Genomic DNA, 18,589 nt, shown 5'->3' with positions numbered 1-18,589 from the left:
CCTGGCCGCTTCCGCTGGCTCCCCGGCCTTCCCCGCTCCCGCCGGGCCCCGGGCCCCGCCGTTGCGGCGCCCAGCCCACCCGGCTCCTGCTGCCGGGAACATTCCGGGCCGACCTAGGCCGTGCTGCCGCGCGCCCGTCCTGGTGACCCGGGCCTCGCCTGCCGGGGCCCAGACGTCCATGCTTCCTTTGACCTCAAGCTTCCCCCGAGCTAAGCTGCGGGGACAGACTGGGTTTCGCGTCGGATGTAGGCTGGACCCGGGACGGAACATCTAACTCCCCCGGCCCCAAGTTCTCCCGTGACCTCCGACTTCCCTTGGGGTGCCCTTAGAAATGTCCGAACCCGCGTGGGGGGCTCCAGCAGGGTTGGGGCTGGGAGCCTGCGTGTTCGGACCCTCGGGCCCGGCGCCGACCGGAGCTCGCCGGAGGCCACCCCGTCAAGGCGGGCGCCCCGGCGCTGCCGATTCAAGGTGCACCCCGCCCCTAGGCAGATGTTTATTAGGAAAACTAAGGACAGCTAAGAGACCTAAGAGACCTGTCAACTTGTCAACTAGGAGACTTGCAAGGCCTGGGCGCTGAATACGGCCCAAGTCCTGTTCAGTGGTCTTTGAAAGCTAAAAAGATAAATATAAAGATATAACCCACGTCTACTCAGACGAACAGCTTTGAGTGTGCGAGCTCAACCCGGGAGAAGGCCGGGTGGGGACGACGGGAGCACTACTGGAAGACGCGGGGCTTTGTCGAAGGGGTGGGGTGGGGGTATGCGTCCTCCGGCCCAAAGAGGGCCCCAAGGGACACTCGGGACACCCTTGATCATCTCGGAGGATGCCCCCCATCCCCAGAACCCGCGCGGAAAAAAAGGTCCTGTCCCCGGCCTGGCCGGGGCCGCGTCTTCATAGTCTCTACCCACCCCTAAACAGGCAGCGCTTTCGGGTTTTACTAGTGAGATTTCTTCCGGGAGAAGGGGGCACGGGGAGGCGGGAGGGAGGGAGGGTATCCTCGGTATTCTAAGGACGGCTAGGACCCGGCCTCTCCTAAATAGGGCCCTTGCTTCTACCTTTCCCTAGATTTAACCAACGAAAAATCTGCTTGGGCCAAAGCGCTAAATTGGAGTGTGGAGGTGGGGGATCCGCCCCTCCCAGAGCCCCAATACCCCTCCGCGGCTTTTACCCACTCCCAAACCTTCATCGCTTGCTTGGGGAGGGTCGTCGACCTGGGATCGAGTGTCCATTATGCCACAATTACCCCAGGTAGATTTCGCACCGTGTGATCCCGCTTCCCTTTCTCCCCAAACTGCTCCCCGAAAAACTTCAAGGGTGAAAGTGCATCAAAATGAAGTATGAGAGTTTGTCTTAGGGAGTCTATTTAATATTATTTTACATATTATCTGTTCCTTTATTGATTTAGTGTAAAATCAATCCGGTTTCTATGCTGGGTGGATGAAAAGGGGGTGGGGGTTGCGCTCAGCGATATCGAGAGCCACAGCCACCATTCTCACGGCCCCTTAATAGCTGCACGTAGAAGCAGAGGCAAGCGCTTTTCTAAGTTGATGTAGTCGAGAGATAGATACACATTAATCAAAAAGGAAGAAGGAAAGACTATCCCGGATAGTTTAATAGTAACAGGAACAAAGATGACGCGAACCCCATCAAATGAAACAATACTATTTTCATTCAATTGATCGCAAAGTGTCTTCAATTAATAACTTGGCACTTATTTAAAAGGTTTAACAGAGGTGAAATCGAAACATTTTGTACCAACAACACATCATGAAATAACAGCATCTTCTTCTGCTTAAAATAACTTAATACACTAGAAAAAATATGGCAAATATAAATAACTTTGTTTTCATGGAGAACAAATAGTTACAAAGCTCAACCGCATACCAAAGTTCAGTTAAAAGAGCTTTTCCTCTTTCTTGTAAATTAGAAAAAAAAAAAAAAAGCTAAGGAGGCTTTCTAGTGATTGGGATACAGATTGCTTAGTCCAGGGTACCCCAGTTTAAATAGTTACATGAATTGAAACAAAAAAAATTACTTGAATATACACCTTTGTGAGATAAAATGCAAATGTTGAAAGTCAACCATCAGTTCACACATTATAGCCAAAATAAACTTTGTTCGTGTGTATCAACATATTTTACACAAACCTACTGCCTGTATCTAGTTGGGTATTATTTAAGGTGAGTGTGACAGGATAGAGAGGGGGAAATAAAGCAAGGTTCCCAAATAGGACATCAGGAAATCAGCAGGAGGGAGTACAAGAAAGGAGGAAGGAGAGGGGACTATCATTGATTGAGCGCCTACTATGTGCCAGGAGCCGTGTGAGGCGCTGTACCTTTATTATTTCATTTGGTCTTCTTTTCTTTTTCCTTTCCCCACATTTTCTGCCCGCCTCCGTCTTCTTGGGACAGAGTGTAAACTTTTTCCCTTCCGACCTTTTTCTTTTGTCCGACAGGATCAAAGATGGGGCAAAAATTATAGATTTGATATACATCAATTTCCAGATGCTTTTGGTATTGTTTTTCGTACTGAAGATGAAAATGGAGTAAGTGCATGTGAGTAAAGCAGGGAGCAGGGAGACACCATCAATGGAATACAAGTAACATGCAAAACCGGAATTTACTGTCAGCAGTCTGGACAGTGCTGCCATAATAATTTCTCAGAGAAATCATTGTCTGTGGTAACATTTTTTGTATTAATATCATTTTTTTTCCTCTCCTCGTTTTTATACTGTCTTCCCTCTTCTTACTCTTCCATACGTGGTGGTTTTTAACTCAAAGCATCTGATTCAACGTAAAAGGAGGCCCGCCTCTCTTATCAAATTTCTTGTATTAAAGTGAACTTCGCAGAAAAAGGTCAGTTTCAAAACCTGTGAACTTCCCAGCTGCGCACGTTTTAAATCTTAATTCTTTAAATAAGTATACCTCTTCCTTCTGTTTTGCCTTTTTTAGCCCATTAAAAAAAACATACACTTTAAGTTGATACTCCCCCCCCCCCCCAATTCTCTCGAGATTCGTCCGGGTTATTTTTCCATATTTTTAAATGTATAAAATACTTTAATTTTTAAAATTTGTTTTTGTTCCTTGGTTCTTTCTCCGATTTCAACTTCTGCCAAATAGCAGTAAGTTCCCTTCCTCTTTTTTCTTTCTGGTTTGTCTTTTCTACTTTTTTTTTTTTTTTTTTTTTTTTGCTCATTTTTTATTAACAGGATTTTTATTTCTACGCAAGAGTCCATCGTTGCAGCTTTGCCGTGAGCCACACTCCGCTGTCCCAGCGCTCCCTTGTTCAGTCTCTCTCCAGACTTCCCGAAAACTTGCCCCTATGAAGCCGAATTCTACGCCCTTGGGTAGGTGAATGGTCAGGAGCCACAGAGCTGGTGCGCCTAGTGGGATCCAAGGTCCCGCGCGAAGTCTCGCCCTCCGAGTCCGGGATGTGGAAGGCGGCAAAGGCCGATCAGCGGGGCGGAAAGAGGGTCGGTTCCGGAGGTCCGGAGGGGTTAAACGGAAAAGCAGCGGGGCACGGAGGATTTGCAGGGTGCGTGCCGCGCAGGACGCGCGACGTTGGTGCTGGCGTTGGCGTCACAGACCCAGGGCGGCAGCGTGCTTTTTGGCTTTCAGTCTGAGATCGGCGATGCTGGAGTTCTTGCTGGTGGTCTTGGCTGCGGCGGCGGCAGCCACCACAGAGGCAGCGGAGGCTGAGTCCGCGGCCAGCGTGGCTAGCGGCAGTCCGAAGGGCGGCGCCGGGAACATCATATAGGGCGCGTGCGCGGCCAGGTGCGGGTGCAGGTGGTGGTGCGCGTGCGCCACGGCGCTGTCCAGCTGCAGCTGCGCCTGAACCTGAAAGGACAAGGGCGTCACGTTGCAATGACTATCCTAGGGTGACAACAGAATAGAAACAGAGCATTAACGGCGTCCAGCTTGGCGAGGGGGAAGGCTGGGGCTGGGGACAGGAGAGGGGAGTTTGGCTGACCTTCTCAGTCTGTTACTGAATCTGGGGCGCCACAGGGATACTCCGGTGCGCCAGAGTCTCTGCAACTCTTCAGCACGCCTTATCTCCCTTGGCCCTAGGGGACTTCTGTCTGCAGGAATGTGGCCGCCCCCCTCGGGAGCTGGGCCCATCAGAGGGCAACATTGCTATTGTGTTAAAACATCGCCCTCCTCAAAATTACAAAAGTAATTTGGAAAGGCTCTCTTGATGTCATCATACACCTCTTACCCATTAAAGCACTGAAGTACTAACAAGCAAACTATAAAACTTTTCCCTGTCACTTGGGGAAATTATTGCATCTTCATCACAATTGGCACAATTGTTAGTACTTCTAACCTTTACTGCTATAACAATTACCCTTGTTATAAAGCAGATCTTCTTTAAAATGCAGATTCTGATTCAGAAGGTCTGCATTGGGACCTGAGATTCTGCATTTCTAACAATCTCCCAGGTGGTGCTGGTGCTGCAGGCCTGCAGATCACTTTCTGAGTAGTAAGGGTCTCCTTTTTAGATCCCACTCTCTCTCTCCAATCATTCCCTCTTGCTTCAAAAGCCTAGCATTGGGATGCTAGCTAGAGTCCTGTGGTGCCAAGAGAGCTAAGATCTCCCTAACAGTAACTGTCAATACATGGGTACACCCGTGTGTCTCCCCAGTCCAGGGTGCTGCCAACTGAGAGCTAATTCTTGACTTCACAGCCCTACCAAGCAGGGGTCCCAGCTGAGGAGGGGGAAGGTCAGGCACTGGTTGGGTAAGGATTGAGCCCTTAGGCTTGGAGAGCAGGAGCGTTTAGAGCACTGGGATTTCCAAGGATTAAACCATTGCTGCAGGCTGTCCTTTTAAAATGTAGTCTTAAAGGTTTCTTTATGCCTAAGAAAGGGATTGCAGAGGCAGGGCATCCCTGGGAAGACCAAGGCTTCCCTCTCAACTAGAGATGAAGCTTTGTTTGCAGAGACAGGTTTAAAAAATCAAGTATGAGTTGGAAGTACTTTTATTTATTTACTTTTCTTTTGCCAGAGACATTTAATGTGACTAAGAGGTAGAAAATACCTAGAAAAATATTTAGAAAGTTGCCTTAGAAAACACCTTAGGACTAACCTCTGTATTGGATCTGACAAAATCTTAATAAAAGGCTTTTCCTTCCTCTCCCCAAGTGCAATCTTTAGTGCATTTTTAAAGGACCAGTCGCTGGCCTCAGGCTTCTGCAGGTTTCCCATGAGGAAAGAAAGGACTAGGCATGTAGGCCCTTGACATTTTATAGGTTTTTAAAGGGGAGTAGATTCACTATATCATCTCAAAATTATTCTTCAACCACATGGACACCAACATGGGACTCAGAGAGAGGGTATATTCAACAATTCAAGCAAAATCCAGGTCTTTTTACAGTTAAAAACAAGTTGAAACTGGGCTATACTTGCCTGCTGAAATGGCATCCTTAAAGCACCTACATTCACATAGGGCGCAACTCTACAAGCTTCAAACTGGCTGGCAGCCCCTATGAGAACACCTGTAAAAAAATGGGGAACAAAACACAATAATGTGAGGTTAACATTTCCAGCATTGTTTTCCAGGATTCCAAATGATACCAAGATAGAACAAATTCTTTTGGAATTGGACTGTTATCTTCCTAAATAGCTGCCATAATTAAAATAAATGTAATGTACTCCCAAACTTTAGGACTCTCATTAACTGCCTTCAGAGCAGATTTTTAAATAGAGACCATGATTATCTTTCAGAGTTTCTTTCTGACTTTGTATATTGCCCAGTTCTCTTTTTACTTAGAATATCAGATGTCCTTTGAGAAGCATACCTTTATGGAGTTGATTTTCTTGTTTTCTACATTTTGCTCTTCGATTTTGAAACCAAACCTACAAATTGGAAAAATAAAATAAAACCTAGATGTTATGAACTCCTTTAATTACCAAAGTACAATGAAAAAACAGTAGTGTTTTAGGCAAGGATTGAGAGATATAGCAAACAATATTTGAATTATAAAAAACACTCTCAATTTCCAAAGTCAAATAATGTAAATGAATGACAAAAGTAGATTTCATAGACTTTTGCAAGATAAATTGTTTCTTGATAAATTACTATTAGTCCTGGTTTCATCTTTCTACATTATAGAGTCCCCAAGGCCTAAAACTCTCCATGATACCTGATACTAAAGTGATAATGGGTTTAGATGTTTGCCCAGTAAGACCTGAGAAGAATGTGCTCATTAATAGCCTGTAATATTAATTAGCTTCATCTTCAAGAAAAACCAAACACCAAAGCAAATAGTGACTCTGTTTTTTTGGGGGGGGGGAGATAAGAGTGGGGGAAGAGTTAATTAGTGCCATAAAAGCCTCACTACAAAGAAGTTTAGGATTTCTCTGTTCCTCTGTGCAGCAGAGTGTAACACAGTAGCAGAATAATTGTGCCATTATCATGATAATCTAATTTGCTTCTATAGAAAAAATCTACTGCCTACATTAGGGTAGTAGAAAATAACCCTAAAATTTAAAGAAAGGTATGAAAAAATGAAGACCAGTAATAAAGTTCATTTCTTATGAGAAAAAAAAAACACAAAACAATAGTCTATGTAAAGGGGAAGGTAGGAAGGTATGAATCAAGTAACTCCTGGAAACTGTCTTCTCCCAGATATTACCTTCTTAAATAAACTTGCGAACTTTTAGAGGCAGTATGACAGATTTTTAAAAATTCATACAAAGCTTGCTTTTACACTCCAATCATACAGCATTATGTTCCAATAATACAGCATATTGACTGATTCACAAATTAAGGTTTGAAAAAAACTATAAAAGAAAAATACTGCTTCAGAGCTTTTTCTTGTTTTTGAAAGCAAGTGTCATAGTCAATGTAAATCTTCAAAAATTCCCCTGCCATTTAGTGTAATAGAAGGGGAGATTTCATGCCAGGGTGGCATCCTTTGTATAACTCACATGGCCTGAGGCTTCTTGCCTCTTTTTTTCCCCTGGAAGAGTTTGAACTGAGAAACTAATGCTCATAACTGTAATAATTATCATCGTGTCTTTAAGGGGTTGCTGAGCCTCTAGAGATTTCAGTACACACAGCAAAGCAGCAAAGGCTTAAAAAGGAAGAGCAGAGCCTTCTATTGACGGCTGTGATGACCAAGGCAGCCTATTATTACTTTTCCCCTTCAACGTGACTGCTCTGTTTTTGTCCTGATCCTATTACAAGATGCGGGGAAGCCCCATAAGAATTGCATAGTTTGCTGCAGATGGTGGTCTCTCCGCCCAGAGACCCCGGGAGTATCTGTTACAGTGATACTTTGTAACAGCTGCAGATGTTCAGGCCTAAAACTGCTCCATGTGTTCAAACAAATAATGACCATCATTTTCTCCTATTTTATTATTTGAGCGGAAATACAATCTGAAACATTTAAATGTTTTCTCCATAAAAGTAGAAGGATATATACGCATGTATATATATAATTTTCTACCTTGAATGCCCCCAAAGCCTATTGCCATTACTTTCACCCCCACAACCAGTAAGAAAACAAAAAATAAAAAACAAAAAACCTGTTCCAATCCTAACTTCATCACGTAAGGCACTTGTTGGGTGTTGGACTGTGGGAATGCCAATATTAAGATAGCGAGTTGTTTTAAAATCAAGTTTCTGTAGGTTCAGGTTTGCTGTCTTGGTTAAGTGAGGGAACAAAGAGTGACCAAAATGCATTTATTTCTCTACTGTTTTACACACAGTTTGAGATCGACTGCTAACGGCAAACTGTAAATTTCCACACTTAACAGTTGCTAATTTTCTTTATAGTCTGTACATCTATAAACCTAATTGGCATATCCGCTTGGCAACCCTAGACCCCGGAGCAGGCCCTCAAGGAAAACCAACTCAGGCGAACAAAATATTCGTTGTAACTTTTAAGGCATCCAGAAGATAAAACGTTTTCTGTGGGATTTTTTTTAAGGCTTATAAAAGTAGGCCCATTAGGATTAAACCACATTAAAGGCATCGTAAGGCGAGGGGAGGGGGTGTGGTTTATAGAAACTCTGGGAGCAAGCCCAGCACAGCTTTCTTCTGCTGGGAACATATGTTGGGATGGGGTGGGGGTAGGCTACAAGACTAAGATTTACTTTGGAAAATAAGACCTCTAGTAAAGATATCCCTTCCCTTCTCACCTTACTCCAGACTCTTGAACCTGCGCCCTCTGTGTGTGTCTCCCAAGCTGCCTCTCTAACCCCCGCGTGCCCCTCCTCCACACCCTGGGCCCTGCCTTGACCTCCTCACAGCTGGATACCTGCACTCGGGCTTCGGACAGCCCCAGCCGTTGGCTCAGTTCCTCGCGCATGAAAGCGTCCGGGTAGTGGGTCTCATCAAAAAGCCTCTCCAGTTCGTTGAGTTGTTCCAGAGTGAAATTGGTCCGACTTCGCCTCTGCTTGATTTTGGTCTGGCCTTCGTCCTCCATCCCTTTTGCATCCTCTTTGCGATCCTTCAGCTCTGGGGACACTGGAGGGGGCACCACAAATATAGCCACGCGTATGTCCACGTGCGCACACAGAAACACACACACACACACACACACACACACACGGACAAAAACAACACAGCAAATCCTGTTACCAGATTTGTCTCCAAAAGGATGGAGGATCCTGCCCCCTCCTGGAGTTCCTGGCCAGTCCCTCACCCTGTCCTGAGGAAGAGGATTCTGGAGACGCGAAAAGATCAACTCTGGGCGGCCGCCTGCCCCCGGCTATTCACCCACTCACCCCTTCGCAACTGTAGCCTCAACTCACCTCCTCACTGTCCACTCCACCGTCCCCTGCCCACCCCCCCCCCGCGAACCCCAAATCCATTCCATTCAACCTCTCTCGCGCTCACCCTCTCCCACGCACACACAGAATCAAAAGCATCGCGCCGGCCCAGACACAGAACCCGGTAAGGGCAGAAGGGCGCGGCGAGGCCATGCACTGGCCTCTCACCGGCTATTCCCAGAGAGCTGGGCCATTCTCAGGCCAGCTCCGGCCACCGCTGGCTCTCTGTTTCTCTCAAACTTCCTGCTCTAATTTGGGAACAATTGGGCCCAAGGGTTGCAGCGGCTGAACGAGACCCGGGGGCTGACCGGTACTGGGAGTCGCATCTCAGGGCTTTCGATGCTGACCCAGGGCTCGAGCCTAACCCTGCGGAGGGCCCACGGGCGGCCAGGCAGTCCCTATCCCCCATGCCGGACACTGGGAGCCTGAGCAGAGGCGCCCACGCCATGTTGACTGCCTGAAGGGCTTGCGGCTCACGCCAGGCCAAAAGGCGAGAGGCGGAAAACTAGCTTCGCGAGGCGCGCGAAATAGACCGCTCCCTCTGTTCTCTCCTTCTCCCTCCCCACTGGAAAGGCGGACTCGACCCTAAATGCTTAAACCCACAGAGATCAACAGGTTCAAGCGGAACATTGGTGATCCTTGGTTTCTATTGGTTGCTCAAAGCCTTTTCATGCATCCAGCAGCTCGGTTGTTTAATAAAATATGCATTTTTTTTTTCGGCTTTGGGTTTGCACACATCCGTTGCTACTTTACTGTCCTTCCTTCTCCTCCCTTTAAAAACAGGAGCTCTGCGAATGTGAGCATACAGAGTCACCCGAGGGATAGGGATATATATGTGAATATATATATATATATATATATATATAGGCCAAGGGGCAGTGATCAGGGGAGCCCATATCAACATAAGCTGCCCTCTGGAACCTTCATCCTCTGCGCCTGAGTCGGAGCCTTGGGTTTTTAAGGTGTCAAAGCTGAGTTTGGATAGTCGAGAGGCTGTTTGCAGTTCTTCCTAGCCCAGGATCCCGATCAGCATGGGTGTTAAAAATCATTTCCGGAAGAGCCGGCCTGCAGAGAAATTAATACTTGTCCTGAGCTTGGAAATCAACAATCCCAGGACTGTGTCTGCCCGGGTTCAGACCCTAACCGCGCGATGCGGCGGGCTGGTGTACCCAGGGCCTGGAGCTGCAGACTCACGCCCGGGAGGCTGCACTGAGCCGCCTGACAGTTGTGCCATCATTTTCCAAATTTAGGAGGATCTGCTGCCTGGTCTGGGGGAAGAAGAGTCTCTAGATCCCAGCCCAGTCTAGCATTCTCGCTATGGTGATCTTAAGTGTTGTCCGCATTTCTTGTACTCAGAGTTCGTTTTATGGACATTTGTCCTTCCGCCGGGAAGGAAGCGGATAACCTTATAGCAAATACTCGGAGCCAAGTTAATAAGAAAATATTTGCACTGATATTGTAATGAAATTTAAATATGAAAACACATCCTTCAGATTCTGCCAAAGGGTTGAGAGGGCTTTGTCTATTTCGTGTCATCCACAGTGGATGCCTCTCAAACTTTTGGAGCTTCAAAGAGAAAGATGTCCACATTTCTACTTGATTAATAGACTTAATAGACTCTATTTCGCCCCCAAATTTCCATTTATTGGCCTAAACAGGAACAGACCGTGTTATAAACAACTTAATTGCTTGCTTAAATATGTGATTCTACGCATGTCACATATTTTCTTAATTGGAAAAATATGGCAGCACACCAGTTACTGCAGGCACCAAGTGCCAGATTAATTTTATTGTTGAACTCTTTTGAATTGGTACAGGACGCTCCACCATTTAGATAAAGCCATTTCCTAACACTTTGCTGGCACCAAAGGATTTCTCACCACCCCCCTCCGACAAAACCAGAGTACTAAATGATTCGAAACAGCAATGGAATTGTGTAAATATCGAAAAACCAACCAAAAAAAAAAAAAGGAGCCTAACGCGTCTCCAGAGAGAAACAGCCTAGCCTGCCTTGGCCCTGTTCAATCTTAATAGCTCAAAGAGAATGAGAAGTTTTGACCTCCAAGATCCGAGAAGCCAGGATCTTCGTCGAGTTCGAGTGGATCTCAGCCGCGGCCCGAAACCCTGGGGCGACCCGAGGGTGACATCTCTCTCTCCTCTCTCTCTCCTTCCTCTCTTTTTCTGTCTTTCTCAGGCCTAGGAAAGGGGCTCCCTCAAACTAGGCGCTAGATGCGAACCGTAATCCCGCCGCCTGGCCCAGCTGCTGTCAGCACCCCCGCCGCAGCCGGGCCCAGCGAACTTCCCCATCCGCCCGCTGGCCGTCTGGGCTGCCGGCCCATCCTCCGGCTAGTGAAATGCGCTACAGTGGAATGGAAATAGCGGGAGCATCTGAGAAAGACGCGCTCAAACCCCACGCCCCCCGTCTTCACATACACTCGGACCCCACCCACGGCCGTGCACACCACCGGACTTCCACCCCTCCATCATCACTCTAGCTTCCAAAGCTGGAGTCCAAGGGCCCTCTCCGCGTCCCGCCCCTCTCCCCGCTGGGCCTCGGGGTCCTCTCCCGCCTGAGAGGAGTCAGGAAGGCGGGAAGGGGAATCGCGGCTGGGGGTTTAGGCCGTTACCCTCGGTGAGCCGCGGGCTGCCCGGCTCCCTGCTTCTCTCAGCGGCGCCCATGTCCAGCTCCCGGACGGGAGAGCGCCCTCCTCCAGCTCCTCCGCCTGCTCCTCCTCCTCCTGCACCTCCTCCGCCTCCTCCGCCTCCGCCTCCGCCTCCTCCTCCGCCGCCGCCTCCGCCGGCCGCCCGGACTGCCGGGCTGCTGCGGTCGTCGCGGCCCGGCTCGGCGCAGCCCGTCGGCTCCTTGGTCCCGCGCAGCGGCCCGCTTTCCAGCACCTCTCGGTACGTGATCGCCTCCTTCTTCTCCTTCACTTTCTGGTCAAAAGACTTAGAGACGAACGCCGTAAGTTCTTCCATCGCCGCCGATGCCGGTCAGCCCCGCGCTCAACCTCTCCCAGCCGAGCCCCGCTCTTTTTTTCCTTCTTCTTTTTTTACTGCTCCAGCCCCCCCAATAATAACACATCAATGGGGCAGGGGGTGGGGGAGGAGCTGGAGGAGGAGGAAGAAGAAGAAGAAGAAGAAAAAGAAGAGAAGAAAGAAGAAAGAGGAGGAGAAGTAGGAGAAAAAGAAGTAAGAAGAGGAGGAGGAGGAGGAGGAGGAGGAGGAGGAGGAGGAGGAGGAAGAGGGAAGGGGCGGGGGCCGCCGGAGGGAAATGGGAACTGATGCTTCCCTGCCGGAGCGCGCTTGTTCAATGTTAAGATCTTTGACAATTCTTCCTGCGGAGAGTTCAGATCTGATAGCAATGCTGCGCTTGAAGTCTCACTATTTATACTTCGCAAAGGCGGCCCCTTGTTCTGAGTAAATTACCTCCCCTTCGCAACTCGGAGGGAGCCCCTTCCTGGGGAAGCACCCGCACCACTACCTGGGGGTGGGGGAGTGGGGGTTGGGAGGGAGGAAGAGAGGGAGAGAGGGAGAAAAAGAGAGAGAGATTGAGATTGATTGAGGCTGGAGTCCAGGCAGGCTGGAGCTGGAGTGGGAGGGCAGAGAAGGGGACGGGAGGGGGCGGGAAGAGGAGGCCGGTCCCAGGTCGTCCGGGTTTTCAGATAGCCTCGGCCGCCTGTGCTCCTGGCCATTAATCCAGGATTGACGAGAATCCCTAATTAATTTAATTAGGCGTGGATTTTGCGTTGGTGTCACGATTCAGTTAAACACTGGGGAGCTGAACCTACTCCGCCGGGGCGTGGCCAAGAGGAAACTGACAAGTGCGCGGCTGCTGGAGTCAGTCGGGTATCCGGACTCCGCATCCCACCCCACAACCTCGCACCGCGTCAGGGTGCAGCGCAACTGTTCCTCCCTGCCTTGCTGCCAGGCTCCCTTGACCTGCGTTAGGCGCCCCGCACCCCAGTTCCGTATCCTGACCCTGTATCCCAATCCTACATCCTCGCTCCTCCCACCCTACAACCCACACAACCCGGCAACCTGGGTTCACAAACCTGCCCAGAGTCAGGGTACTTTACAGCTTCCCAACCCAGCGCGGCTCCTTAAGGAGGCTTCCCGGCTCGCAGCCAGAGCTGAGTCTGGGTCTTCACTAAGCTCCTCGCCCCGGGGAATTTGTGATTCACCCACTACTCGCGCCCTGGAGCCCAAGCCGACACCTCTACAGATAAACCCAACTCGTACGCGCCAGTCTATTTAACACATTTCCCGAGCAGCTGTTCCCTGACAGATTCCATTTTTAAAGTGTTTCCTTAGCCCCTGGTCAAGGACAGTTTGACTTCGTTCCCTCTTTGAGGTCTCAGGATCCTGACCCCTTTTTCCTTACAACTCCCTGCACCCAGACCCCTCCCACAATTAACTACAGGAGTTCCTCTTTAGTATCCTCAGAAACATTCTAGTTGATTTCCTAATTTTGAAAAGCAAATTATTTCCTCCCTCTTTGAGTTTGAAAAAAATTCACGTTAAGTTTACACCCCATCTAATTTTACTTACCATGGACTATCCAAAGAGAGGGTCACCAGGAGAAAGGTTTCTCTCTCTCTCTCTCTCTCTCTGTCAAAGCCACAATTTAAAACTTTATTCCTGGACTATTTTCATCGAAATAGTTTGTTATATGGAAGTAACATCTATATTACTGATTCATTTGTACTGTGTAGGACAAAGCTTGCAGTGAGCAGTGTGGCCATGTATATATCTCACACAAGAATATTTACATAGGAAAGTTATAATTACTTGAGTCTACAAACAAATATATCTCTTCAAGTGTGGTTTGGGGGAAATTTTCAAGTAGTATGAATATTAGTGCAGGTTTTCTTCTGATGTTAAAGGTAACTTGTTCATCTTCTTGGATCTGATACTCTCAGTAAAAATAAAAGCAACTACAGAACTTTGATAGGTATACTTCTGCCCATCGGTTAAAGCATGAACACGAAGTTAACAGATAATTTGAGAACTGTCATCAAAGCAACCTGAGTCATTTGTAAAAAGAGAAAACAATTATAACAATATATTAATGGTTCTAGAATATATACAAATAGAGGCTGTATGTATCTTTGTCATACTTTACTACTCTTCAGATTAAAATGTTCACATTTAGTGAATTTAAGGAAAATGAAAATCATACTTTTTAAAATGTTACTTTGCCTTTTTTTTCTTTTGAATTCTGAAGTTATCCTTTGTTCTTCTTAAAACATTTGTTGCTGTATTTAGGAGAAATAATTAAAATCTTTAAGTTTCCAGTAGCAATAGCTTTTAGGTATTAATGAATTACATGAGTGCTTGCTTCTATTTTATCACACTACAAAAGAGACTCAAATACTCACATTTTCCAAAGTTATATGAATTTAGAAACATGATTTTATACTTAGTCTTGATTTACTACTTGTAACCACTTCAATTCTGATATTATCAGAGAGGAATAACCATAAATCTTTAATCCTTTGTGAAAATCCATTTTTCAGGTTATTTAGCAGAATGACCAGGAACGGGGTCAGCTAAATGGTGCTCAAAGAGCTCTGAAACTGAGGTGTTAAATACGTGTTCACAAACAGCTCCAACATAACCACAGTTAGAAGTCTGGCAAGGGATCAGGAGACTCACTAGCTACTTTTTAAATTCCATCTACTACTGAGCTTGAGGGAAAGATGACCATTTTAAGGGTGATCAGGGAAGGCTCAGACACAATCATGGTGTAATTCACACCAAATTGATTTTCCCATAGATTTTCCTGGCATATTGGCTTTTTGTATATATTTAGGAATAGTGGTGTTAATATCAGATGGGGCTGTGAGAAATCTGCAGTGTCTCGCCACAGATTCCCACTGGCCCAAGGGAAGTTTAGTTAAAAACAACATCAACAAGGTTTTTAAAATTATTATGAAGTTCTAATGATGTTTCATTAGATAAAAAATATTTTCTTGAGACAGGGTATTTCAAAATGTAATTTTGGTAAAAAACATTGAATAACGTTTAGTTGACAGCCTGCAGACAGATACAGGAGTTCCAATAAAATTCAGGACCCCACGGGGCTCCCCAGCTCTTGAATTATTTAAAATAAACACGTAGTGTAGTAGTTAAGTTTTAAAACGGTCCCTCGAAACTGGTTATTTAAGGTACAGTCATTTATGAGCAATATATTTGTGGAGGTGATTTTCACCCTCTCAAACCGTCAGCGGAAAACTGTAGCTTGGATATCATATCAGTTGTGAATGAGCTGGTTCTCACAGTCGACCCAAACCAAGGCCAAGAGTTTATTCACCTCCTTTCCTTTTCTTACAGATAAATAATGTAGTATGAGTTACAGAAAATGCTGAATCGTTGTAATTTCTATTGGTTTAAATAACAAAAAACCTATATATTGAATTTCTCTTTCAGAAGAAACCTCGTCCCCCTGCCCCAGGCAGCCTTCTCCCCTTCCTCCACCAACCAGTTAACTTTAATATGGGAAACTAATTTGCACGCAACCTGTGAATGCCTTCACCTTCAGGGTAGAAGAAACACCGATTTTAATGCATTTTTGCAAATAAATCATTAGAGTTTAATCACACACGACTCTATACACAGTCCCATGATTTATTATCGTTGGGCTAGTTTCCTCCTCCCTCAGAGTGAGATAACCAATTTCGCTACGTGTGGTGTCTTAAACATAACTTCCTACGATGCAGATTTGTTTACTGATTATCTAAGACGATAGCGACGATTACTAAGGCAATAACACTTTTCAGTCTCCACCTTTATTGCTTTTTGGCAACAAGAAAATCAAATAAGCAAGCACGCAAACCCAACACCAAACAAAAAAATTGGCGGCGTGACAATCTACTCCCTCGGCACTCCTCTAACTCCTGGCAGCCTCTATCGATGCACTCGGAAGCTCGGCTGGCGCTGCCTGGCGCTGGAACCAGGAAGGCGGTGAGCTTAAACTGAAGCAAGTTCGGAGGACGGCAGCGGCGCCCAGATTTGAAGGAACGTTTCTTCGTCTGTGGCGCTTGCAAGTCCACGGGAAGCGTGAGGCCGAAGGCCGAGACCCAGGTGATGCCGGCATCTGGAGTCCGGGAGGCGGCGCCTGCGGGCGCAAGGTTCCGAGGCCCGGCGCCGGCGAGAGGCGGCGCGGGGCCTGGCGCAGTCCGCCGGGAAGGCGGCTTGGAGTGGGGGTGGTGGGGGTGGTGGGGGTGGTGGGTGGTGGCCGCGAGGCGTGCGGAGCGGCGCAGTACGCATGCGCCCCGCACCTGGCGCTTTCTGACCCCTGAAGTTCGAGCTGGGGCCTTTGGGTGGTGGGTAGCTGTAGAGTAGTTCGCGGTCGCAGGCCTCAAGTTAGGCCTTCTGTCTGGTGGTGGTGAGGGAGAGTTAACTAGCTCTTCATCCCCTACCCAACCCACACCTCCATCCGCATCCCCAGTGCCTGGTCCTCGATCACTGCTTTTGAGTTTCTGTGCTCATCTTGCAGTACGTGGTTGGTGCTTCGTCACCAGCTATAGGTAGGATGGAGCAAGAGGGAGGCTGCAACCTGGTGCACTCTACTCCACTCACTCTGCTGTTGGTACTTGAGATCCACCTCTTTCACTCCCTATCTCCCTTCCTGGCTAGCACTCTTGCTGAGAGATAGGTGGTGCTGGGTGAGATAGACTTTCTAACTTCCTTAACATATAAATATACTCGCACTAAACGTTCCGCATTTCCTTGACTTCACAATTTGTGGCCTTGTGCTCATATTACTACCCTTATGGGCTACCTTAAGAGCACATGGCTACCCTTAAACTCTGTTTACTTTGGTGAGAGGTTATAATGCACTGTTTATAGCACTATGTTGCTGACTCATGATTTTAGGTCAACCTTAACATAATTTCTATCTCAGAGGTTATATATATTTAAATGTACACTGGAAACCTAAATTTTTTGTTGTTATTGCATTTTCAGAATTAGCACCAACCTATTAGAGTTTCAACTAACTAGGTACTGGGTATTTACATAAATCAAATATCTTTTGCGTTACAAAAAAGTAGTCCAGCTGTCATCTTTGAACTTAGACCTAAAAGCTCTAAGTGAAGGGGATATGCAGAATTCTCAGGTTTAAGGATTTGAACAGATATGACAGGTGCAACCTTGTGGGGAGACTGTGTATCCCTTCTAGCCTTAGGTCTATAAATATTCACTTTCTTTACAAGCAAAGGAGATTTCCTGCTAAGTGATAACACTTTACTACTGTTATGTTCTTCAGTAAGAGAGCTAAAAATGTTTGAAATAGAAAAAAAAAAAAATAAAGGCAGCTGGTACCTATTAATTGGCCTTACCGATTCCACCAGTCTTAGCAAAGAGTTGTGTTATGAGTTGGAAAACTTCTGTAATGATTTTGTTACAGTAGATGTATAGATATATTTTCTGCTTTCATTTTCAAACCGTTGGGGAGAAATTCTTACGACTGAATGCTTTTTAAAAAAAGAGATGCTAGTCTACAAATTTTTAGTTATGATAGGAGGAGTGTTTTTGAGAATTCTATATCTCTTTTGAATTTTGCTGTGTTATCTTAAATTAGAATTTTACCACAGATCTTTTTCTGCTTTTGCATGGTTTTGTACTTATTTGTGGATTTCTTCCTATGCTAAAATGGTATTAACCCCACTTTTACTTTACCTCTTTGAGGTGGATTTCCCATTGACATGACTGTTCTTTTTTTTTTAAGCCATGTGTCCAAGATAAAAAAAGTATAGTTTGATATACTAATGAATGAATAGTGGAGAAATAATTATAAACTGTCATGTTCTCTAGGAATCTTTGTTCTCTCTAACTGCCTGTTTTCTGAAAATGGCTAACTGCTTCTTGTACCTTTATTAATAATTAGACAGAGGAACTACTTGTGTATGCCTTTGAGCTTTCTTTTGAATGACCACATCTTGGCTTCATGTCTTCAGTCAGTCACTTAAACTTTACAATGAGATGTTTTTGTAAATGGATGTTCTGCTGTAGTCGTTACCTGTCCTGGTTTCAGTTTTGTAGCGGGAGTATTTGGGTGAGGTTTGCAACCATGAGACTGTAATCAGGGAGTACTAGAAGACAGAGTGAGGACAGAAAACCAAGAGCTTTAGGAGTTCTGTACCTGTAGTTGCATTTTCTGTTTACAGGTAGATTGAAAAATTGTTAGCTTGTGGGGCTCCTAAAAATCTCTGCTTAGTTCATTATTGCCCTTATCAGAAATGTCTTTCCATGTACTGTATCTTAACAGTGGAGTTAAGTATAAGGAGTTCTTTCTTACTAGTAGTGTGTAATAAAAATTGACGACATGACTTGAATGAGAAGTATATTCAATTATATGCCAATGATATTATGGAAATCCAGAGGTGAATATATATTGAGGGGGGTGAGTAGGAATTCAGTACCTGTCATTGATAGAGAAGACAATTTTTGATTTTTTAAAATTTATTTATTTGACAGGGACACAGCGAGAGAGGGAACACAAGCAGGGGGAGTGGGGGAGGGAGAAGCAGGCTTCCTGCTGAGCAGGGAGCCTGTTGCAGGCCTCCATCCCAGGACCCTGGGGTCATGACCTGAGCTGAAGGCAGATGCTTAATGACTGAGCCACCCAGGCACCCCGAAAAGACAATTTTTGGATCTACCTCTCATTTGCTCTTGTTCAGTTTTCTGAATAAATATTTGGAGTTAACTATAATAAAGAAATGTAGTGGGCTTTTGCAGTCTCTTGAGATTGATTATACTTCAGAGTAATTTTTCTGAAGTGTAAATATATTACTTGAAAATATAGTTTGGT

The 18,589-nt window shown here is 46.1% G+C and overlaps 2 protein-coding genes across 3 annotated transcripts in view; one reads left to right on the top strand and one right to left on the bottom strand.

Moving 5' to 3' along the window:
* Window positions 1-1,651: 1,651 nt before the first annotated feature.
* Window positions 1,652-11,955, bottom strand: SHOX2 (SHOX homeobox 2). 2 transcript variants are annotated; one of them, XM_036122402.2, is made up of 5 exons: window positions 11,403-11,955; window positions 8,262-8,470; window positions 5,796-5,853; window positions 5,404-5,492; window positions 1,652-3,872 (listed from the first exon to the last, which is right to left on the bottom strand). In XM_036122402.2, exons 1-5 carry the CDS (start codon window positions 11,749-11,751, stop codon window positions 3,579-3,581), a joined length of 999 nt encoding a protein of 332 aa, XP_035978295.1. In that variant the 5' UTR covers window positions 11,752-11,955; the 3' UTR covers window positions 1,652-3,578. The 2 variants fall into 2 exon arrangements, with proteins under 2 accessions (XP_035978295.1, XP_035978296.1); XM_036122403.2 differs by having other exon boundaries at window positions 1,652-3,836; window positions 11,403-11,954.
* A 3,743-nt stretch (window positions 11,956-15,698) lies between these two features.
* Window positions 15,699-18,589, top strand: part of RSRC1 (arginine and serine rich coiled-coil 1) — a 406,629-nt gene continuing 403,738 nt past the window's right edge. Inside the window, exon 1 of the mRNA XM_078069970.1 lies at window positions 15,699-15,858. The gene's annotated coding sequence lies outside the window, so the exon portion shown is untranslated. The remainder of the gene's footprint in view (window positions 15,859-18,589) is intronic.

This window comes from Halichoerus grypus, chromosome 1, assembly GCF_964656455.1.
Source record: "Halichoerus grypus chromosome 1, mHalGry1.hap1.1, whole genome shotgun sequence".
Taxonomy (NCBI): Eukaryota; Metazoa; Chordata; class Mammalia; order Carnivora; family Phocidae; genus Halichoerus; species Halichoerus grypus.
The sequence above is the reverse complement of the archived record's forward strand: the minus strand, read 5'-3'. Positions and strand labels throughout refer to the sequence as shown.

What these genes read in the sequence shown, in the direction of transcription:
- SHOX2 (XM_036122402.2), bottom strand. Translation starts at nt 11,751, where the DNA reads ATGGAAGAACTTACGGCGTTCGTCTCTAAGTCTTTTGACCAGAAAGTG. An exon ending in AGAAAATCAACTCCATAAAG is followed by an intron (nt 5,493 to 5,795) that starts GTATGCTTCTCA and finishes ATTTTTTTACAG; the next exon opens with GTGTTCTCATAGGGGCTGCC. An exon ending in TAAGGATGCCATTTCAGCAG is followed by an intron (nt 3,873 to 5,403) that starts GCAAGTATAGCC and finishes TTGTCACCCTAG; the next exon opens with GATAGTCATTGCAACGTGAC.